The sequence below is a fragment of the Synchiropus splendidus genome, chromosome 1, assembly GCF_027744825.2.
Source record: "Synchiropus splendidus isolate RoL2022-P1 chromosome 1, RoL_Sspl_1.0, whole genome shotgun sequence".
Classification (NCBI taxonomy): Eukaryota; Metazoa; Chordata; class Actinopteri; order Syngnathiformes; family Callionymidae; genus Synchiropus; species Synchiropus splendidus.
Genome location: NC_071334.1, coordinates 70,743,609 through 70,767,606, shown reverse-complemented (window position 1 = coordinate 70,767,606; position 23,998 = coordinate 70,743,609). Strand labels below are relative to the sequence as shown.

Sequence of the window (23,998 nt, the reverse complement as noted above, 5' to 3'; positions counted from 1 at the left end):
CCATGACGAATGTGTTGCTGGTCTGCTGGTGTCACATCACTAAGTCATGCTGCCGTCCCACACCACGCGGCCCAGGCTCGGCGGCGGACGCACACTCACCTGACAACACAAGCGGGAGTCAGAGAGTGTGGGAGGAGTCAAGAGACAGGACTTGCATTCACTTGTGAAGTGGAGACTTGACTTGACTTGACACAATGCTGACTAGACGAGAAGCCACAAGAAAAGACTTGCATTCACTTGTGAAGTGGAGACTTGACTTGACAGGAGGCTGACTTGAGGAGATGTCACAAGACTTGCATTCACTTGTGAAGTGGAGACTTGACATGACAGGAAGGTGACTAGACGAGAGGCCACGAGACAAGACTTGCATTCACTTGTGAAGTGGGGACCTGACTTGACTTGACAGGAAGGTGACTAGATGAGAAGCCACAAGACAAGACTTGCATTCACTTGTGAAGTGGAGACTTGACTTGACAGGAGGCTGACTTGAGGAGATGTCACAAGACTTGCATTCACTTGTGAAGTGGAGACTTGACTTGACACAATGCTGACTAGACGAGAAGCCACAAGAAAAGACTTGCATTCACTTGTGAAGTGGAGACTTGACTTGACAGGAAGGTGACTAGAGGAGAGGCCACGAGACAAGACTTGCATTCACTTGTGAAGTGGAGACTTGTCCAACTCCTGCTTCTCTTGGCGAGTGGCCTTGCGTAGCATGTGCAGTGAGTTAGCTCTTGCTTTGGCGCATGCTAACCTGAAGCGTTAGCTTCTCCAAACACAGCAATGCAGACCTGGCGTGAGACCATGATGGCCGAGGTGCTGGAGCTGAGAACCTTCAGATGGATGAAGCCATCGATCATGTCCAGGCCCGTATGTTGCTCCTCTCGCGGCTCAGCGTGCCGCCGCAGCGCTCTCCTCCACTTGCTGTGTTAACAGTGCGCCGTGGTGCCGGCCGGCCAGAGAGGCGGAGCTCCCTGTGTCTCTGTGGAGACGGGACTAGAGTAGACAGCAGCAGCACTCCAGTGTAGCAGCACCTGCAGTACTCACTGCAACACTAGCAACATTCCCTGCTCCAGCGGTCAGCACTCGTACTACTGCTGAGTAGTATCATGACGACCGTTATACTGAGGTGCAGCGCTGCGGTGTCAGCAAGTCAAAGTACTACTTGTGTAGAAATGTGGATGGCGTATAAAACGATGTAACAGTACAGTCAGTATGGGTCATGCGCATCGTCGTGTGGTAACATTGGAGCACTTTCTTGTAATGCTAGCTGCTGTACTGTTTGTCGAGGCGGTTGTACTTCAAGTACTACGAGCAGAATTGGCAGCCGTTTTTTGTTGTTGCTGTCAGTAGTTCTTCGAGCAGCCGTACTAGTATGACTGCTCACAGTAGCGTGAGTTACTGCAGCAGCTGAATTGCTGTTAGTAGTAGGCCATACTGCTGCTAGTACTTGTACTCAAATGAATACCTGGCACTGCTGCTGAGCAGGGTTAGCAGCTGAAGCACAAGTGCTACAAGCACAACTCCGGTAGTAGACGTCGTAAAAAGGGTATTTTGAGCTCAAGTAGTAGGTGCCGTATTTTTATTTTATGTTTTGAAGTGGTTTTGATGATAGTAGTACAGATAGTAGTAGCAGTAGCAGTTGTAGCTCGCAGCAGTCCCTGGATGCTTTTTCAGTCGCTGCTGTAGCGGCAGTACTTCCTCCACTGTTTGGTAGCTGGTGGATAGTAGTTAGCATTAGCGCTAGCCAGGCATCAGCTGTGGGGGGTCCGTGAGATGGGCGACTCGAGGCTAGCGAGTCCAGCTCAGACTCTGCTGTGACGTGGCGACTGGCTTGGATTTCACCGCTGCTCTCTCCCCCCGCAGGTGTCATGGGCGAGTACGAGCCGAAAATCGAGGTCCATTTCCCTGCGTCGGTCCTGGTGGCTCGAGGAGTCACCGTGCGCCTGGAGTGCTTCGCTTTGGGCAAGTAAGTAAACGCCGTGCTCACCAATGTGACGAGCGTGACCCCCCACCCCCCACCTCCCATCCCAGGCCCCAGGTGCCTTTGTCTTCCCGCTCAGTCCATCACCTGAATGGCAGCAGGACATCTTGTCTGCAGGCCGCATGTGAAGTGAGTGCGCGAGAGGGACGGCGCGTGTTGTGTGGTGGGGGGAGGGGGGCGCGCAGAGAATTTGGCCCTGGGGAGCCGTGCAAGCTCATAATTGAGAGCCTTAATGTATCTGTGTTTCCCGGTGCTTTGAGGGCGCGTCGCCGGAGCCGAGGTTGTTTCTGTAAAAAATGAAGTTGTAATCGTCGGCAGCCAGGAGGAGACGCCGTGCTCAGCACTTAGCCGTCGCTAAACATAGACAGATATGAGCGTCGACGATCGGCTCGTTGAAGCCGCCGAGCTGGGTGGAGACCAGCTCCTTGTGGGACCCCAAAAGGTCAAACCACAATTTGTGGTTTAAGACTCCAGCTACTGCTTAGTCCAGCTACTGGCTACATGCTAGTTTAGCCCAGCTACTGGCTACATGCTAGCTTAGTCCAGCTACTGGCTACATGCTATCTTAGTCCAGCTACTGGCTCCATGCTAGCTTAGCCCAGCTACTGGCTACATGCTATCTTAGCCCAGCTACTGGCTACATGCTATCTTAGCCCAGCTACTGGCTACATGCTATCTTAGTCCAGCTACTGGCTCCATGCTAGCTTAGCCCAGCTACTGGATACATGCTAGCTTAGCCCAGCTACTGGCTCCATGCTAGCTTAGTCCAGCTACTGGATACGTGCTAGCTTAGTCCAGCTACTGGATACGTGCTAGCTTAGCCCAGCTACTGGCTACATGCTATCTTAGCCCAGCTACTGGCTACATGCTATCTTAGTCCAGCTACTGGCTCCATGCTAGCTTAGCCCAGCTACTGGATACATGCTAGCTTAGCCCAGCTACTGGCTCCATGCTATCTTAGCCCAGCTACTGGCTACATGCTAGCTTAGTCCAGCTACTGGATACGTGCTAGCTTAGTCCAGCTACTGGATACGTGCTAGCTTAGCCCAGCTACTGGATACGTGCTAGCTTAGCCCAGCTACTGGATACATGCTAGCTTAGCCCAGCTACTGGCTACATGCTAGCTTAGTCCAGCTATTAACCCCATTATCCAGGTCGTGGAGTTCGACTCAGGGAGATTCCAGTTTCTCCTCGAGTCGGACTCAGCAGCTCATATGCATTTTAAAAGTCAGATTTTAGCCAGCGTGACATGATAATTTGGTTTCCCAAGTCGTCGTGTGACATGGAGCTGACTGAACATGGATGTATCCACAAAGGAGACACAGACTCTCACAGCGGGACACTGAATCTGCACTGGACTCAAACACACACCGCAGGACTCCCAGGGCTGGCGGGCCAACAGGCGCTCCCACTCTGAAGCGCGGCAGCCGGCCACGACACTGACCACACACACTGGTGTGTGCGTCACCTGTGCAACGCTCGCTGCTCGTCCTGGAGTGGACCCACGTTGCGTAACGGCGCCATCACTCTGCTCTCAGCTGGAGTCTCAGCCCGTAGTGACCCGGTGCTGCGGGTCGCTCGTCCTCCCACTCGCCGCGCCGCCGGCAGCAGCTCCGGCTCTGGACGCCTTTCAAGCTCCTCCACAACAGAACGGAACCAGTTTACGACACGTGGACGCCGCTGGGATCGGAGCAGAGCCGCTTCAGTATATTTGCTTCATTTGTTCAGTTGGATTTATTTTTCTAATATTGGTGTCTGTCTCATGTGCTGCAGTCTGAGGATGTGTCTGACAGACAAACTTGTTAATCCTGAATTTGTTATCCATTGGATGGGCGTGGTGCAGCGAGGGAGGGGCCTTGCTAGCGTGAGCAGGAGCACGAGTAACTGCAGCAGTCTCCGTGGCTTCCACTTGTTCCGTGGCTCTCCCTCCGACCCTGGCCTCCTGACAGCCTCCTGACGCTGCTGCTCGATATTCCGCCTTCATTCAAGCGTCCAGCTGCAGAGACAACCCTCCCTCCCCCCCGTCTATAGATCCACAAATCAATGGCTCAGCAACATTTCACATCAATAACATATTGTGTTAGGAAACGCAGTGGTCCACTTTACACGCTGTAATTCGATTGCGTCCGCGCACAGTGGAATAAAACCGCGCTCCACACAACACATCGCGCCTGCCCTCGCCGCCGCTCACTTGCCGGCGCCCCCTGCCTGTCTGCTTCTCTTGGTCCTCACAGAGAACTTCAACAGACTGCACTCGGTTGCTACAGTCACTTTGTCTCATTCTGTCGAGTTTATCCCACTGAAGGAGGAGAAGAAGAAGACGCTTTATTGCCATGCTCAGTGGGGATCCCACCAACGAGGAAAGTGCTTTGAATCGCGTGCTGTCATAAAATAAAATAAAATATGCTGTCAACAGTTGATTTTGATAACATCGCTTGTGATGGAGGAGGCGTCAGCTGGATTCCCGAGGCCCCCAGGTTCCTTGTCGTGGCCCTGTCTGTGGCGTCCTGCGGCCCCCTGACAGGTGGACACATGACTCCTCTCCGGCCGTCAGTCATGCGAGTGGCCTTCCAAGCTGCAGCAGATCACAGGTCTGACCTCGTCCCGGGAGCTGACCTTCTGCTCAGGAGGTGTTTCATTGGAGCCGCATGTGTGACGCGGGCGTTTGTACCTCCGACGCCATGTTGTTTTTCAAGCGAACCCACCTCTGCACAAGGAAAACGCAGGTATCCCTGAGGCAGTCGAGAGCTGAGCCAGAAGACAGGGCTCTCCACTGACTGCTGGGTTCCTCCGCTCACCTGTGCTCACCAGGTGTGACCCAGAGAACCAGAGCTTCTCTGGGTGGACGCTCTGAGAGAGAGAGGAGCTCGGGCATCCAGGAGAGACTCGGAGGAGAGCTGATGGATGGAGAAGGTGCTCCAACTGGGTGCAGCGTGAAAATGGCTTCAGTGAGAAGTTCTCAGGCCACTCCCACAGCGATGAGACGAGTCCCACACATCTGAGCGAGTCCCACACATCTGAGTGTGTGTGTGACCTGGATGGACTTCCTGAACTGAGCCATCGATGGCAGCGGCTGAACAACCTTCCATCTCAACTTCCTGTCTTCGGGAGTCAGTTTCCCTCAGAAGACTCGCTGACCTGTGTTTACTTCTGTGACTCTAGTCCGCAGTGGTGCGACTTGTCGAATGTTCTTCATGACCTGTCCTGCTCTCTCCGCAGCCCCGTGCCCACCATCACGTGGAGGAAGGTCAACGGAAACATCCCGAAGAAAGCGAGGCTTCGCAAGTCGCAGGCCGTGCTGGAGATGCCCAACATCCAGCTGGACGACTCGGGGACGTACGAGTGCCGAGCTGAGAACCCCAGAGGAGGCACCGCCTACAAGGGCCACCTGCAGGTCTACAGTGAGTCTGCGTCTGTTGCTCCGCAGCCCAGTCTGTGAGCTGGAGTCAGTGCTGGAGTCACAGCGCTTCACAAGGCTCTGATCCCATCACACGGGTAAACGACACTACAAATCACGCAGGAGACAAGGACACGTCCTGTCGGGAGGAAGAGCAAGGCCTCGCTCTCCCTGGCGACCGTAAACCAGCCGGCAAGGTCGCACGTCCCACGCTCCTCGTGTCTCACCATAATGGCCTCACAGGGGCCTTGGAGGTCGCGACCTTCCCGGGTCCCTTCGGGTGACGTCACCAGGTGGAGAGCAACTCATGGAGTCAGTCGGGGGCAGCATAACACGGACATGACGAATGAAACACAACTGACTTAAATAGACGAAGCACAGTTCAGACACAACCAATCGCTAAAATCGATTTGCACAGAACACAGAGCCAAACAACTCAACAATGACTCAGTTGAGATGAACATAGTCAAGTAAGGAGTCGCTCAGCTCTGAACCGGACAGTTCAGACACCTCAGTGATTCACTGAACCACAAACTGTTTCACTGAACACCACAGCGATTCACTAACAACACAGTGACTCACTGAACACCACAGCGATTCACTAACAACACAGTGACTCACTGAACACCACAGTGATTCACTAACAACACAGTGACTCACTGAACACCACAGTGATTCATGAACAACACAGTGATTCACTGAACACCACAGTGATTCACTAACAACACAGTGACTCACTGAACACCACAGTGATTCACTAACAACACAGTGACTCACTGAACACCACAGTGATTCATGAACAACACAGTGATTCACTGAACACCACAGTGATTCACTAACAACACAGTGACTCACTGAACACCACAGTGATTCACTAACAACACAGTGACTCACTGAACACCACAGTGATTCACTAACAACACAGTGACTCACTGAACACCACAGTGATTCATGAACACCACAGTGATTCATGAACACCACAGTGATGGAGGAGGAGGCTGCAGCGCAGCATGGCTCTGCTGCCCCCCTCATGTCTCTCTCTCTCTCCTCCCCCTCCTCCCCCCAGCCCTCCCCCAGTGGGTGCGCATGATCAATGACACGCGGCTGGACAGTGGGGAGGAGCTGGTGTGGGAGTGCCGGGCCACCGGGAGACCCCGACCCACCTACCGCTGGCTCCGGAACGGCTTGCCCCTGAGCTCTGAGGTAGCGTGTCGCTCAGGTCGCCGCCGCGTCTCCTGCTGAACTCTGGGCTTCATCTCTGCCTGCTCCTGTGCCGCAGGGTCGTCTGGAGGTCACGGACGGGGAGCTGACCATCCACAAGCTGCAGCCGCTGGACTCCGGCATGTACCAGTGCGTGGCCGAGAACAAGCACGGCGCCGTCTACTCCAGCGCAGAGCTCAGGATCCTCGGTGAGTGTCGGCCCGGGACTCAGGGAGTCAGAGTCTCCAGCCTCAGAGAGTTTCTTTATTTATCCATCCACTTGATATCAAACGTGGCTGAAGAGCTCAGTCGTCCACGAGACACTCGGAGCAGAGGAGAGGCTCCTTCTGAGCCCCGGGGCAGACCCAGGTGACCCGGTCCCTCTGACCCGGGGAGGTTTCTGGAGAGGGAAGCCTGGACCTCTTTGCTCCGGCTGCTGCCCCTCCACGCTGCCCTGTGATTGGCCGCCTTGCTCGGCGCCAGCGGCGGCTCATTGAGATGCAGGAGAGAGCGGCGAGCCGCGCGGCTGCGGATTGCCAATCAATGGTGCCGACACGGAGCGCATGAATAAAAGAGCCTGATGATTGTGTTCAGCAGGACGAGAGCCAGCAGTCGGACCTTCTGCTGGAGGGAGCTGAGCCTCACACTGATGCAGGGGGCTCATCCTCCTCCTCCTCCTCATCCTCATCATCATCATCATCATCACCTCATCATCTTGATCATCATCACATCACCTTCATCTTCATCATCCTCATCCTCATCAGTGGAGAGCAGAGCTCAGGTCATGAAGACACCGAACATCACGAGAAGAGTTGAGCATTTAGCCAGACTTGAAGAGACAGTGAAACCCTTTGAGACGAGGTACAGGTCAGACACAGGGTCCTGGCTGACCTCTGACCCCTGTTTCTGAGCAAAGCCACGCTTCACCCACTCAGGTTCACCCGCTCCTCCCGATGTGAGACTTGACTCTGGCTGTGCTCAGCTGGTCGTCTCCATCAGGACAGATGAGAGGACAGTGGCACTCGCCGCTGCCCCACGGTGTCTCGGCCCAGAGAGAGTCACGGTTCCAGCTGCGTGTCCAGGGGCGGCGGCGCTGAGGAGCCCTCCGGAGTCAGCAGCGCTGGGCCCCGCTGTGTGGCTGCCTGTGATGTCAGGGGCCAGGCCTCAGTCAGCATCTGAATCATGGCAGCTGACGGAAGCCCCCGGCCTGTAGGGGGAGCACATGTGGCCGGGGGACACCCTCCGCCTAGTTCTGTCACTTTTGGAGCCGTCACTATTGAGGACGGCCCCTGGCTCTGACTTGTTTGACTCACAGAGTCTCTGCCGGGAATGATCCCCGTCTCCGGTTCAGACAGGAAGTGAGTTCTACCCATGTGACCAAGGCATCCGAAGCAGTGAGTGAATCCCTTTGATGCTGTGGGTCACAGGTGAGTCAGACTCACTGGACTTGCTGTGACTAGGGAGGGAGGGAGTCAATGGAGGGAGGCTTCACACACGTAAGTGAGTCCCAAGCCGAGTCGCTCGAACTGGACACGGTGGAGCCCATCAGTCTGACTTGACGTGTCTCTGGTGTCTTCACAGCCTCGGCGCCCGTCTTCGTCCCCGACCTGGTGCGCCTCATGGCCACGCTGGGGAAGGACGTCTCCCTGGACTGCAGACCCCGAGCGTCGCCCCCACCCCGGGTCACCTGGAGGAGAAACGACAGGCGCATCCAGCCCAGCAGACGGTACGTTTCAGTGTCCGAGTCATGTGCGTGAGGTCGCAAGGTGTGTTTGGTCCTGATCACCACCAAGTCACCGCGTCGTGTTCTGGTCGCTGACAGGCTGGGTCCAGTTTGGTGCCTGTCCGGGGCTGGTCTGGGGCCTGTTTGAGGTTGTTCAGGGGCCTGTCTGGGGCCAACCACGATTTATTTTCTTCCAGTCATTTGCTCTTTTTTTTGTTCAACTTAAGCTCAAAATGATCTTCTTCTCCAGTGAACATCAGACGTGATTGTGATTTATGTTCTTCTCCACTGATGTTTACATGCTGGTTTGTTGTTGTTTTCTCTGTTTTCATTTTATTTCTTGGAGGAAAAAGGCTTTGTTGACTTCTTTTATTTCCATTGGAAAGGTTTTTTTTTCTGTAATATTAACATTCGATTTTTATGGCCCAGACGTCTGTCACGGCTCCTCACTGAGGTGAGGGAGTCTTGGTCCTGGCCCCAGGGCTTCCTCCCTCCTCTCTGCTGAAGCAACACAGGCTCTTCCCCGAGTCTCTCCTGGGTGACGGAGCTTCTCTCTGGTGAGAGGAGCAACCCAGCGGTCGGTGAAGGGCTTTGCCTTCTGGCTCAGCTCTCTCTTCACCATGACGGCACCTGGTTGGAGGACAGGTGTTGGTGGTAGCTTTGAAGCGTCTCAATGATCCACTCAACTTAAAAGTGCTGGACTCTGCTTCAGTGTGTCTGAACGCTGGGCTCTAAACGGAGCGCGGAGCGACTCCCGCAGCGCCCTCCTGTGGTGGTCCTCTGTGGAGTATGGGAGCGTCTCGGGCGCAGAGAAGAACGTGAGGAAGCGAAGCGGCTCCACGTTTATCTGCCGCCGACAGCCGCGGCGGCTTAATGAAGGTTTGTAATTGACATGGATTTCCGCTAATGTTTTGGGCTTTTGTCTTCCAAATGGAGGGGATGAATCCCATTAGTCTGGGAAGAAGGCGGGCGACTCGACAGAAACCCGGCTTCCTGAGGAGAGATGGCAGGAGACGGAGCTGCTCTCCCGTCGCTCGGACTGATGTGAGCCAGAAGATCTGAGACAAACGGGCTCAGACAAGGAGACTGAAATCCAAACCTGATTCTGCGGCAGCAGATCAACATGGTGCCACACGCCAGACAACTTGTGTTTCCCCTGGAGCTGCTCCATAAGCCACAGAGACTCGTCCGTTCACTCACTCACCAGGAGCCGTGAGGTCAGACTGTTTCAGCAGTTGCTTCCTGTTGAAACACACCGCTTCCTCATAGACACAGTTCGGCGCCAAGTCGGCGCAGTCACGTGACCGTCTTAAGGCACCACGCACAGCGACGCGGGGATGGATCTGTGAGCGTGGCGCATCGGTGTAGCAGGACCCGGTGCAGGTACCAAACGTGTCCCACCTGCCTCGGAGTGATGACGTCACATCCAGATACCATCTCTTTTTTTGTTTAATGTTTCGATGATGAGCCAGAGTCAGGCGTTCAAACCTGGCCACGCCCCTTTGTTGTGAGTGAGCAGTGCCTGCTTCTGTCCGACGCCAGTCGACGGTGTGTCTTGATGCTAGCTAGCGGGACAAATGTTCATGTGCTTATGAGGACTGAGGATCTTCAGTTCGCCAGTGCCAGTTCTCCCAACTGACGTTTACTGACTTGCGGTTCAGCCGGACCACATCAGGCAGTGACAGGGCTGTGTCTACGGCGCGCTCACTAGCGTTAGAACAAAAACCTCGGTCGCTCCCGATGATCACGTGCGCTCGGCGATGGTCATGTGATCAGAGTGAAGAGAGTCATTGTTTTCATCAGACATTGAACATGATCTTGTGTCACCAGGAAGGGATCAGGTGTTTGAACTTTCTGGCCCAGACACCAGTCGCGACGTCCACGTCCTGATGTCCCAGCTGGCGAGGGACACGCCCACTGTGCTGTGTGACTCCTGGTGCCACGTTCATATCTTCACTTCCGGTTCAGGAACGTGTTTTTTGAAGCAGCATTTTTACATTTCAGGGTGTCTAGAGCTCCCAGAGCAGAACTTCCTCCGCTTCACCCGCAGCGCCCCCCTCAGGCTGTAAACCCTTCACAGCGGAACATTTTATTGAGTAATTGCCGGGGCCGGCGCTCCGGCGGGTGATTTACCATCCCACAGTTGCTCTGCTCGCCGGCACCGCAGCCATCTGCTGGCACACCTGCTCGCGCCGTCCACGCTCACGCCGCCGTCGCTGCTAACAAGTCAGAGCGAAATGTCAGTGGCGTATTTCCAGTGTCCTTCAGCTGCTTCTGCGGTTTACCTCTTTTGCCGCCTCTCTCTCCGGCACTGGTGCTGCCGAGTCTGCCGGCTCTTCTCGTCCGACCCCTCAGGGAAGTGGGCGCCTGCCACAGGCTGTTCTCAGCAGTGTTTGGCTTCATCAAGTGCATGATCCCTTCAAACCGAGGCTCCGGAGCTGACTTGAACCCGAGTGGGGAGATGAAGTGCGGGTGGATTCCCAGGACCCCGACGTGTGACGTGAATAACACGACTGATAAACAACAGGGACAGTTGAGTGAGGAGGAGAACTCTTCAGTTTGTTGACTTTCTCCTCGTGTCACATGTCACTGACCTGAAGGGGCGAGCGTGTCCGACAACACACTGTTAATGTGTGTTGTTATTCCTCCTTAGCAAACAACAGTCAGCTAGCATCCAGGCTAACGTTAGTGTCAACGCACCTCAAAACAGGCGAAGCTCCGCCCATTTCTGCTCCGTTGGTTCATCAAACCAAGTCAGATGATCAGCACCGATGCACGAGGTTGCAGAAATGCTGGAGCTTCCAAAACATCTCCATACACAGGAAACAAAACACGGCAGCCAATGAGGCGTGACGTGAGTGAAGCGCTGTCCCAGATCTTTGGGAGGTCAGGGGGCACTTCACAGTGGAGGCCGCTCCGAACCAAGCTAGTGTTGAGGGCCAGACTTCTGAGGCCGTCAGCGGCTGAATCTCTGCTGCCCTCACCTGGCGGCGGCGTCATCCAAGAGCCGCCTCCCACTTGGGTTGTGTGGCTCTGACTATAGGGGGGTGGTGGGAGGGGTGTCTCTCTCGTGCCACGACTTGTGAAGTGAGTCTCTCAGAAGGACGTGAAGGAGGAGGAGGCTGATGGATCGATCTTCTGGGATCACTTATCAGGACTCAGCCCTGATGAAGCTGAAGGGCAAAGCTTCGACCTCCAAACACAATCCCTGACCTGAAGACCTGAGCGCTGCAATTATGTTCATCTCCATCCCGACATCTGCGGCGCAATCTGGAGGCCGATCTGGCTGTTATCGGCCGCTGGCTGTTATCGGCCCATGTTAGCGGCGCATTGATCTGATTGTTCCCGCCGCGCGTCCTCTCACGACACAAACATGTGATAAGGAGTGTCAGCGCTGATGTCCGTCACCCACTGGTCGCTGAATCTGGCATCGATCCCTGCAGGGTGCTGCTGCTGCGCAACAACACGCTGAGAATCCTCAACTCCAGTCGGGCCGACGAGGGCAGCTACGTGTGCCGGGCGGAGAACCAGCTGGGCTCGGCAGAGATGACCACCACGCTGTGGGTGAAAGGTAAGTGTCGCCCCCGGGGGGCAGCCGTCCCCACCGGGGGATTTATGCGCTCGCTCATCCGTGAACTCTCACATTGAAGAGTCATATCACAAGGACACGCTGCGCCGTGGCGCTGACAGCTGGTGAGGTTCGGCCCGTGTGACCTTTACTGGAGACACACGAGTCGTGTTGTCGACAGCAGAAGAACAAACGATGGAGTCGATACCTTCTTCAGGTGCTGTGACACCGTAACAAGAGAGGTTCTAGCTAGCACGCTCCTGTTAGCGCCACTGACCCGTGATTTATGGAGCTCACCTGAGGTGATTCATCAAAGCAGACGTCGAACCAGGGTTGGTGTGGGACAGTGTCGGTCGGAGCGTTGCAGGGTGTGATGTGTCGCCAGGTCTGTCGATGAAGGCCGAAGCTCGAGCGACACTTCGGTCAGCGATGTGTTGTGCACGTGAGGCCTTCAAACTCCTGGCTCCTCTGTGGAGCTGCTGCAGGAGGAGAAGAGAGGAAGCACAGCACCTTCTTCTGACTTCCTCTCCTGCCGACGGGCCCGGCCCATAGCCCCGCCCCCATCCCATAGTCCCGCCCCCACACGCCACAACTTGCTTTGTAAAAAACAAGCTGTAAACATCGATTTGTGCAAAACAACTTTTTATAAAGACCAACGTCTGAGTCAAAGAATGGTTAACAGAGATGAACTGTTGCCACGGTAACAGATGCTGGAGTCTCCTGGGCAGCTGTTTCACTCAGCTGACCCTGATTCACGAGAAAAAACATCCATGTTTTGACCCTGATTCTTTCCCTGACTACCAGCTAAATGTCTGCACTTGGTTCATCTTCTCTCATATGTTGACGCAAGTGAAGCAACAGTTGTATCAGCTGTGCATCTGTTTTCTAAACTGTCACTCATTTAAACGTCCATTCATTCAAACTAAGGATATACGAAGCCTTGACTCTTGATGAAATCCATAGAACCAGGTGAGCTGGCGTCCATGACTCTCCACCAGTCACAGCGCGTCCATGACTCTCCACGCGTGGAGAACCGGCAGATTACGCTGGTAAACAAACATGGCGGCCGAGTTACGGCGGCAAAAGGCTCGAGAATCTGTGAATTTCTATCATGTGTGGTGAAATTAGCGAGTGTAAACACTCGTGGTCACCAGTGTGTTGACACGAGGAGTGGGACGTGATACAGGGACATTTAGGGCGTCCTCCTGAGAAAACAGGGCGCCCCGTATCTCAGAGCCTGAGCACACAGTGCTGCGTGATGGTCAGGCTCATCCCCCACCGCCCTCTGGGCCTGGACCCGCTGGTTTGCTCGGCTCAGTCTGGTGTTCCATTGCGGACCTCGGTGGAGCTGAGTCTGCAATCTCAGCAGGAGGATGGAGTTATGTGGCGTCTCTGGTCAGAGAGAGAGAACCAACAGCTGGAGCAAGGTCCAGACGACACAGTGTAAACAAACCAACATCAACAACACCACAGGGAGACAGGAAGTAGACGCGCACTGCGCTGCAGCCACACACCTCCTGGGAGCTTGGAGGCTGTTTACAAGTGGAGCGGTGCCGCAGCTGGGAGCGGGAGCGTATGGGAGCGATGCGCCAAGCCGCACGGCGCCAGTTAGCCTGCCGTGACAGTGCAGCAGCTTTGTGTTTGCAGAGGCCACGCGTGTGGAGCTGAGCCCCAGCCGGGTGGAGGTGACGGTGGGCGAGAGCGTGGTGCTGAGCTGCAGGGCCACGCACGACACCTCGCTGGACGTGACCTTCCAGTGGTTCTTCAACCAGAGGGCCATCAGCTTCCAGCAGCACGGCGGACACTTGGAGTCCATCCAAACCGTCAGAGCCAGAGTAAGGACCTCCACCGCGGCATGTGTGTGTCTCCTCCCAGCCCCTGGGTCTGGGTTGGTCCTGACAACGGCACCAGGAGAGACTCACCGCTGTGTCTTCTCTGGACTGCAGCAGTCCTCCACCGTGGACCTGATGATCCGGAGCATTCTACTGAAGCACGCTGGGAAGTACGGCTGCCGCGCCCAGACCAGCGCCGAGACCGTGTTGGCAGAGGCGGAGCTTCTCGTCCGAGGTGAGCTCACACACACCACCCTCACGCCGCCCCTCACACCTTCACCTTGGGGCTGGAACAGGAAGTGAAACCTTCAGAAGAATCTGAAGCTCATCTCCTCCGTGCTTCGTCCTCAGGTCCTCCTGGGCCGCCCGGGGTGGTGATCGTGGAGGAGATCGCCGACACCACCGCGACTCTCTCCTGGACTCGGGGCCTGGACAACCACAGCCCCATCATCACCTATCACTTACAGGCCCGGAGCCCCTTCTCACTCGGCTGGCAGACGGTCCACACAGGTAACACACACATCTCTGTCCTGGTGGGGACCTCTCCTGGCCGTCACCCTTTCCCCAGCCTCTCCCCCTAAACACATGGCTCACCTGAAACAGGACTCACTTATTTTGAAGTCTTCACCCTCAAAACTCGATGCGGACCTGCCAAAATGTCCTCGCAAGATCAGTGTCTTGTCATACATTGGGCCATACATGTATATGCACACACACGTTTGTCTCCTCTCCATCACCATTTCCCCAGCCTCCCCCTCTAAACCTAACCCTCCAAAACACACAGTGAAACGTCACCTTCACTCTGAACCAAGTTTTAACCCGCAAACCTGTGGAGTCCAGCCAAATGTCCCCACAAAGCCATATGGTCCTGAAGGATAAGGATAGTGTTTTGTCAAGGATTGGTCCCCACAAAGCAAGAAAAACAAACACACGCGAAACACGAGGTGACGTTGCTGTTGGGACAAGTCTGGTTCCATCTGCTCCTGGCTGGAGTCCGTTTTCTGTCGTTTGAAGGTCCAGAAACACAGGACTGATCTCAGTCCAACCACAACCACGGGGGGAAGGTTGGGAGTTCAGGAGACGCCTGGGACAGTTGGGGCCCGCACCCAACCCATAACCCCGCCCCCTCCCAACACAACACGTCAACGACTGACAGATAACAATTTGCTTGGTTAAAAAACATCTATTTGTACCAAAATAACTTGATAAACAACAGATAAACAAACATCTGAGTCAAAGAACAAACAACCAGACTGTTGCCACGGTAACACTTTGAGATGCAGGGGTCCCTGGGCGACTGTTTTAGTGGGCTGAGCCTCATTCATTCAAATAATGATAATGATAATGAAAACATGTTCATAATGATTCTTTCCTCACCACAGAACATGGTGTGTACAGCCTTGTGTTGTATCATTCATTCAAACAGCACAGATATAAAAGCTTGTGGCTTGATTCAGTCAACAGAACGACTGGGATTCTGATCCCTGTCAAGCTATGTTCTCTCACTCTGACAGGGCGTGTGTTCGTCCGCTCGCCCCCCGCGGGCAGGGGGGCGCCAAATATTCCTCCCATTAGAAAGCAGTGAGTTAGTTTAGTGAAGGACCGTTTCAAGTGTGGAACTGATCTGCCGTTTCCTCCTGTCAGCAGCGTCACACACCCCATCAGTAGCAGCTTCCATGCTGCCAGTGTTGCCACTCAGATTGTGGCGGTCAACAAATATGGCGACCGCGATGGCCAAAATACGGTTGTGAAAGGTTGGAGAATCTGTGAATTTGGATCACATTCAGTGAAATCACCGGGCGGAAACGCAGTTTAATGTAAAGCAGTGAGATGACACCAGGAGTTGGGCATTGTACAGGCACTTATGAGACGTTCATGGCGTCCTGCAGAGGGGTTGGTGTGCTGGAGGGCGTCCATGAGAGAACACATGAGCGAGGAGCACGACAGACAGAGCAGGACCAGCCGAGGGAGACTCGGGTCCAGGAGGCTCAGCTCTGACCAGTGGGACAGGGTGTGTCTCAGGTGCGGACGTGTCCGAGAGACGGGCTGAGCTCCTCTGCTCTCAGGAGGGGGCGGGGCTCCGTGCAAACAGCCTTATCGGCGGCTGTTTGAGGAGCAGCTCGTGGGACTGGAGTGGCCTGAAAGTGGCCGGCTCCTGCTGATAAGAGCGTCGGCCTCTGCTTGTCCACATTTGCATAAAGAGGCCGGCGGTTCATTTGTGTCCTCGGTGTTTGTTGTTGAAGGATCAATATTGGCAGAGCGTGAGGAGGCCAGATCCGCCAGCCGCCTGTAATAACCGCCTGTAATAACCGCCTCGGTGAGAGCCATCAGTCTCACTGAGACGAGGAGGGAGCGGAAGAGTTGGGCTGCAGAACTGAAGCGGACCAGGCCGTGTTCCGGCCCGGTGCAGGTGCCAAACGTGTCCCACCTGCCGCGGAGTGATGACGTCACAGCAGGCAGATACCGTGTCTGTTTCTTTAATGTTTCAATGAGCCAGAGGAAAGAGAAATAAAGGATGTCAAGGTGATTTCTACCACATGCGCAGCATTTATTTCCACTAAACACCGTGTTTGTCATGGAATCTTTTGCCAAGTTTACGTCCGTTCTCCTCCTCAGTCTGTGGAACAAGGCGTCGTGACTGGCTGACACCTGCGGAGCTTTGTTTTTACGACTGAACTACCTTCAGATGGACATCATTATCTGCTGTGGAGACTGTTGTGATTTCTGGTGCGACATCAAAGAGAAACAAAGCGGCTGACAGACAAAGACCGACAAAAAAAGAGATATGGTATCTGCCGGATGTGACGTCATCACTCCGCGGCAGGTGGGACACGTTTGGTACCTGCACCAGTTCTGAAGACACTGACGGTCAGGAGGAGGGTAGGAAGCAGGAAGTCGGGTCAGTGGAACGGAGGAGTGGATGTCCCCAGAACAGCAACGTCTCTGAGGCTTTTCACTCTACAGGCTCTGTCTCGGGCGGCCTGGGTCCCATGCGCCCCCTGCTGTGCAGCCGCGCACCTCTGCGCCTCCGATGATGTCCTTTGTTTCCATGCGCTCTTCATAAAATCACACCGCCATGGTCTTACTCGCCTCAGTGTTCTGGGAGTTTGTCAAGTTGTTTTTGATGATGTCGTCGCCCAGACAGCCGCCAGACCCTCTACCGCGCTGCGCTTACCATGTTTGTGGCACTGTGCACGGAGCTTCCAGCATCTAGAGTGGAGAGCTTCTGGGGACCAAGTGCAGCTCTCCAGGCTGGATCACACTGACTCGCTTGTGTTCACATGTCGGTCTTTGTCTTGAGACGGAGTCGGTGATGTGAAAAGCCCCTCAGTCAGTCTGGTCACTCCTGTGTTGAAGCGGTATCTTCTGTCACCCGCAGATCCAGAGCCTGTCACGGGAGACATGGAGTCCGCCATGGCCGTGCAGCTCAACCCCTGGGTGGAGTACGAGTTCCGAGTGGTGGCGAGTAACGCCATCGGGACCGGCGATCCAAGCGCGCCGTCCCGAGCCGTCCGCACCAAGGAAGCAGGTGAGCGTCCAGAGAGAAGCGCCTGAGCTTCCCGAGTGTGTGTTTTGGGGCGGGGGCGGGGTTTAAGTGTAAAGCCATGACATGAGCCGCAAGACGCCCTCGGAGTAGGTGCAGTCGGACGTGAGCGTGGTGACATGCAAATGATTCAGGATAATAGATTCCCAGAGGAAAGGTAAACACGAGTTGTGTTGAAAGAAGACGGAACACAGCCGAGCCTCTTGCATATTCAAGGCTCACGGGAGCGTCTCGCCGAAGCCTTAATGTCGGTCCGTCATCCGGCGAGGACAAGGCCCGTGCTCATCTTTCGACGCACCTGTCCATGTCTCCCATAGTTCTCACAGCAGTCACGTGCTGCGATCAGAGTGTCAGCACAAGGACTCGTATCATCCCGTGAGCCGCCACTGATGCAGCTGGGTGACCACTAGCGTGGTCAAACCTGGGCGGAGCGAGGAGCGATGACACCTGCAGACAGAAGAGGTCGGGACGTTACTGTCTGCTGTGTCTGCGGGGTAGTATGGCCCATTCGCACTCCCTGCACGTACAAAAACCAAGCCACGTTACCGTCACCGATCACATGCGTCCATGCCTTCTGTGTTGCTGTTCACCAATATGTCCACCAGGGGGAGCAGCCACATGTCAAAAGATTTGCTTTACAAGCATTGATCATGTAACTCTTGCACAAAAGAGAAAATGGAGGCGTTGGGCCGTTAAATATATCGAGATCGTGATTTATTAGACTGGCAACAGCAACACTGCCCCCCATGGTTTCCAGTGGTACTGCTCCCTAAGCTTTATGAGGAAATACAGACAGAAGACTCCGCCCAGATCCAGATCTGTATGAGCGTTAATGGACCTCCAGGTTGTTCAGCGGGTGTTGTGGTCCGCCTCTAGATGGAGCTCCGCAGTGGTCCCCATAGAAGTTCAGCAGCCGGTGGCGATGTTCAGTGGCTCTGTGTGTGTGTGTGTGGTGTTGCGCAGCAGTGATGCAGCGGAACCTTTCCTTCTCCTCACAGTCCCGTCGGTGGCGCCAGCCAACGTGAGCGGGGGAAACGGCCGCAGGCACGAGCTGGTCATCTCCTGGGAGGTGAGTGTCGACAGCCACAGCCGGCCAGGATTCTCATGCCCTCATCCAGGGACAGTGCCGACTGTTTTGTGAAGAAACGTCGTGATGTTGACTAGCCCCAGATTTCTCTAGAAAACAGTGGTGCGGGGTTTATTCTCCTCCACTGTGGCCCCCAACATTCCGTTCAGTTTGAATGACATGTGTCGAACTTCATCACTCCTTTTTCTTTCATTTCTGTGCCATCCGTTTTGAGCTCGTACAGAAAGATTTTTAATTGTAAAACAAAGTTTCAACTGTGGATGGCAGAGAAATGCCTCCATAGAGGCCAGGAGGGTGGAGCAGCACGCAGCGAGGCCTGTTCCTCCTGAAGCTCTGGCCTTGTCAAGACATTGTTAGCTGCGACAGACCCTCCTTCTCACACCCCTCTGCTCTCACATCGCCGAGAAAGAAAACGAACCCAGATGTTGGAGCGGAGAGCGTGAGCTGGAGAGAGCTGCTTAGATACGGGGGGAAACGTCTTGTAGAGAGAGGAGCGGGGCGCCAGGGAGCAACGCAGCCTCTGAATTGCATTTGCTGACTTGCTATTGAAACTGAAGCGAGAAACAAACGCCGCTCTCCTGGAGCTGCGAGGATCAAGTGCTGGTAATGTAATGAGAAGCTGTCGAAGCAGATCAGAGACGATGTTGTTGGGTCCTCGGGGATGTGTGTGAGCCCAACAACCACATTAGCTCAGCCGTTTAAACGCTTTTGAAGAACGTCCGCGACAAGACTGGAGTTTACTGTCGGAGAGGAATCACGGGCGGGAGCTGGTCCAGGAGGGTCCGGGGAGGTGGAGAACCAAAAGCCATCTCTGACCATGACCAAGATGACGGAGAAGGGCGGTGAGAAGAAGGAGGGAACGGCTCCTGGATGAGTGAGCAACCCTGGCCCCAGCACTGAGGAGGACCTCCGGCCAGGCCCCATGGGTCGTGGACCTTCTCTCATTCCACAGGTCAAGCCCCAACCAAGAGGTCCTCTGAGCCAAAACTCACTTTGCATGAGACGTTGGTGGCAGGCGACAGGCCCAGGAGCTGCGACCTTTGAACCTGGAGCCGATCCTCCAGTGAAGGCCTTCGCTGGAACCGTTCTCTGAGACCTCCTAAGACCTCCAGCTGACAGGAGGGTGACCCACATGTGGGTCAGCAGGAGCTCGGGACTCTGACGAAGCAAGGCTGCCTGTCATCCAGACCCAGCAGAACTCCGTTAGCTTCCAGCCAATCCAGCAGCGGAGCCAAGTCTAGACCTGGATTGAGCTGCTGCCAACAACACCAGTCGTGTGGCCTCCTGAGGAATCCATCTGGCTCCAGTCCGCAGCCGTCCTCAGCGCTCCGTCTCTTCACTGCTCCTTTCTTTGGGATCTTCCCCTCAAACAGGCGCCGTGTTCCGCTCCCTGATGCAGCCGCTGTTTGCGCTGGGTTTGAAGCCCTTTCCTCCGCTGAGACTTCATCTGGAATAAAGGGCCTCTGACTCTGAAGGCGGCTCTCGTTGAAGCCGTGGCCCCCATGGTTTCCATGTGGCCCAAACCCTGAAGTGGCGGAGCGACTGTCTCCAGCGCTCACGCGCCTCCTCCTGCATGCACTTCTGTTGGAGGCCACCGGGGGCGCAGCGCCTCACTGGAGGGTCCTTCTGCCCTCACAAACCTGCTGCGCTTCTTCTGGTGCAGTCCACCAAAACCAGGAGGCAGTTTGGCTTTGTTCTTCAGTTCTGGCTGAACCCTCCAGTCTCCCTCAGCTGCAGTTACTTGTGTTATCAGTCCTACCTCTGCCCTTGAAGAGGAATGATGTGGGGCCTCGGGGTGATACGTTTGTGGAGCCCAGAGCTGTGACGACAGAGAGAGAGCAAACACATGAAGCTCCCAAGTGAGATCCGTCCGCCCGTTGGTCAGCCTCAGAATCTGGGTCAGGGTTCTGTGTTGCTCTGCCGGGGAGCTGCTGAAGCCCTGGCACCGGTCGTGGGACTCGCCGCGTCACGCTTCTCTGATCAATTTGATTTGTCGCTCAAGTCCTTGGTTCCGCACTGTTTCCTGCGATAAGCCTTTGGAAAGAAACGGGGAGGTTGTAAGTGGAGATGGAGATGGAAGCGGACGGAGCAGGATCAAACAGTGGGCTGCTTCCTTCAGACGTCTCGCTCCACCGGCGACCGTCACCTGGCGGATGTCGCTCCACTTGCTTTTACGCCGGGCCCCTGCAGAGCGAGGCAAGATCCTGCAGATGTTTCGCAGACTTCACTGGTGGCTCGACAGCAGGAAGAGCCGAGCCACGCCTCTGTGATGCTACATGTGGTGTTGCCCCCGAGCTCGCTTCCTCCGGACGCTCTGGTTTCCTCCCACCAAACCATGCAGAGACTGAGTCACCCACAGATGTGAGTTGTCCCCGGTGCCCCGGCTAGCCTGGATGGCTGTGACCAAAGTCTGGTCTGCAGTCCGACTCTCAGTGACACGTGTATCCTGACCCAAACCCTCGTTTACCTTTCACGCTGCCAAGGAAGGACGATAGATACACGTGAGCACCTGTCGGATGGAACTAGGTTTTCACGCCACAAATAAATAACACAATACTGTGTGTTGTACAGAGTCACATGTTCCATTTATCTCACGTGCAACTGCATTCATGTTTAATAACAGACGCTACAAAAAAGCTTCTTCAGTTGCGGGACAGTGACGTGGTCTTGCAGGATGAAGAAACATTGAAGTACACGGTGGTGCACTTGAAGTGAGAACACACCCGCTCACGACCACGTGTCGCGCCAAGGTCATTAGGCTGAGCCTAACTTGGAGCCACGCTGACTTGTTCATGGTGCAGTTGACCAGGTGGCTGTTGTTAGCAAACAGCTAGCTATAATTTAGCCACTGTTTATGGTGGTCTGGGTTTTCTGTGGTTATTAGGCAGAAGATCAGAAGAGTCTTCATGTTTACCTGCAAAGATGTGGCGCCCCCTGTCTGTTGCGCTGCACCAGAGAAACCTGCTCTCACCTCTGACAGGTCAGTCACCCATCCTCAGAGCGACGTTCCCATTTTCTCTCCTGAACGCTGGGAGCCTTTCTCTCCCTCTTCACTCGCTGAAGCTGATGCTCCGCCGACTCTCCAGGCCGGAGCAAACAGGAAGCAGCATGTTGCTCAGCAACACAGACACTGCCCAGGACTTGGAGGCGATGTTGGACAGTCAGGAGGGTGAGAGGGATTTGCACAGGATTGTACCGGATCAGGCAGAGATGGGAAGGACGTGCAGCAAGTTAGGGTGATCCAGGATTGACTGATAACAGAAGTGTGTATCGTAGATCAGGACGTAGCAAAGATTAGTGAGGCTGAAGTGAGAAGGACATTGAAGAGGATGAAGAGTGGGTCCTGATGATAAACCTGTGGAAGTGTTTAGGAGACTTTTTGACCAGAACATTAGACTAAGGGCGGAACTTAGCATATGTGAGCAACAGTTTGGCTTCATGCCGAAAAGGATCACCACAGATGCAGTGTTTGCTTTGAGGATGTTCATGGAGAAGTACAGAGAAGGTCGGAAGGAGCTCCACTGTGTCTTTGTGGATCTGGAGAAAGTGTGTGACAGAGTGCCAAGAGAAGAGTTGTGGTATTGTATGAGGAAGTCTGGAGCAGCAGAGGTGCAGGACATGTGTGGCAGGTGTGAGACAGTGGTGAGGTGTGCTGCAGGTGTCACAGAGGAGCTCAAGGTGGAGGTGGGACTGCACCAAGGCTCAGCTCTGAGGCCCCTCCTCTTTGCCATGGTGATGGACAGGTTGACAGATGAGGTCAGACAAGAAGCCCCTTGGACCATGATGTTTGCAGATGACATTGTGATCTGAGGTGGAGGTTTGCCTTAGAAAGGAGAGGAATGAAGGTTAGCTGCAGTAAGATGGAATACATGTGTGTGAATGAGAGGGAGCCAAGTGGACAGGTGAAGTGGGGGGTTTGAAGTACTGAGGCTCAACTGTCCAGGGTGATGGAGAGTGTGAGGAAGAGGTGTAGAAGCAGGTGTAGATGAAATAATTTGAGAAAAGTGTCAGGTGTGATGTGTGACAAAAGGGTGTCAGCAAGGATGAAATGGAAAGTGTCCAAAAGGGTGGTGAGGCCAGCAACGTTGTATGGTTTGGAAACAGTGGCACTGAGGAGAAGACAGGAGGCAGAGCTGGAGGTAGCAGAGATGAAGATGCTGAGCTTCTCTCTGGGAGTGAGAGCAGGATGATGATAGGATCAGAGGGACAGCACATGTGCTCAGGTGTTCAGGAGACCAAGTCAGAGAGGCTGGATGGAGATGGTTTGGACATGTACAGAGGAGAGAGAGAGAGAGAGCCAGTACATTGGTAGATGAAGATGCTGAGATGATGGAACTGCCAGGCAGCAGGTGGAGAGGAAGGCCACAGAGGAGATTGATGGAGGTGGTGAAGGAGGACATGAGGTTTGAGAGCAGAGGAAGCAGAGGACAGGGGGAGATGGAGGAGGATGATCTACTGTGGCCACCACTGAAGGGAGAAGCCGGAAGAGACAGAAGAAGAAGAAGGTCATGGTGGATATGGACACCCAGGATGGACAGGGATGATGCGGCTGGATCCTCCACAACCAAACTTGGCTCAGACCCCACCCACAGACTTACCATTAGATTCATTTGGAATCTCAACTAGAGAAACGACTGGATGAATCTGCCCTGCTGTGGACCACACTTGCTCTCTGCTTTTATCAGATGCTGAACTTTCACCTTTCATCTCCTCTATTTCACCTTAAGGCCACACTGTTTTCTTTCTTCTCTTTCACTGCTGATCCCAGTGCAGCTCTGTCCTTCTGTTGTCCAGCCTCAAAGATCTCCTCTTTCCTTCAACAGTTCTCCTCCTGAAGCTCAGGCCGTGCCAAGACGCTCGAACTGAGCTGAGATAGATCGTCCCTACACACACTCCTCTGCTCTCACATGGCCAAGAAAGAAAGAAAAACAAAACCTCTCTCCCACACACACACACGCTCAGACCGTCGTATCCCAAAAGGGCGGAACGTTCTCGTGCTCTCTTCCAAGAATGACCCAACCTTTGGCCAGGACATTGTTTTTCTTCCCCACATTTGCTCCGTATGGAGCCACGAGAAGCTGCTCCGGTGGTGAGACGAGATCATCAAGCCATGACTGTGGCTGCTGAGATCTTGTTGCTGTTGGCGCTCGTCTCCATCATCCGCGCCGACGTGCTCCAGCCAGCAGGGACGGCACATCGCTTCCTCCTGGATGACACCGCTGACTTCTGTTCCGTCTCCAGATGGACCACAGAGGGGACGCAGCTCCTGTTCAACTCTTCAGCCTCCTATTATCGGCTACACCCTCTGGATGCTTCCCACTCGGGTCAGTACCAGGAGCAGTGCTGGACTCGGGGCAGGGTGACCCTGGACAGGAACTCCACGCTCCTCGTGTGTGACACACAGAAGATGATGAATCATGAGACTGTGGACCTGAATGTTGGAGAGACAGTGGAGCTGAGCTGTGATGGGGTGGGACCAAACCAGAGTGTTCAGTGGGCCTATGAGACAGACCTTGGATTAGTTTCAATAGACGGTGGAAGACCTCCAGGGCACCAACTCCAGCTGCTCGAGAACAAACCCTCCCTCCTGGTCACTGGTGAGAGACATGCTGGTTACTTCATCTTCTACTACTGTCTGGAGCAGCAGCAGCTCAGGTGCCACC

General features: G+C 54.7%; 1 protein-coding gene across 6 annotated transcripts in view; it reads left to right on the top strand.

Annotated features, from left to right (window-relative positions):
* cntn5 (contactin 5) overlaps window positions 1-23,998 on the top strand; it is a 73,566-nt gene that overhangs the window by 41,983 nt on the left and 7,585 nt on the right. For all 6 annotated transcript variants that reach the window (XM_053869289.1, XM_053869264.1, XM_053869247.1 and 3 more), the window contains 11 exons: window positions 1,867-1,969; window positions 5,204-5,385; window positions 6,448-6,584; window positions 6,661-6,790; window positions 8,163-8,307; window positions 11,748-11,875; window positions 13,520-13,707; window positions 13,819-13,939; window positions 14,056-14,214; window positions 17,084-17,233; window positions 18,247-18,317. In XM_053869289.1, the coding sequence (XP_053725264.1) occupies window positions 1,867-1,969; window positions 5,204-5,385; window positions 6,448-6,584; window positions 6,661-6,790; window positions 8,163-8,307; window positions 11,748-11,875; window positions 13,520-13,707; window positions 13,819-13,939; window positions 14,056-14,214; window positions 17,084-17,233; window positions 18,247-18,317 (1,514 nt within the window). The remainder of the gene's footprint in view (window positions 1-1,866; window positions 1,970-5,203; window positions 5,386-6,447; window positions 6,585-6,660; window positions 6,791-8,162; window positions 8,308-11,747; window positions 11,876-13,519; window positions 13,708-13,818; window positions 13,940-14,055; window positions 14,215-17,083; window positions 17,234-18,246; window positions 18,318-23,998) is intronic.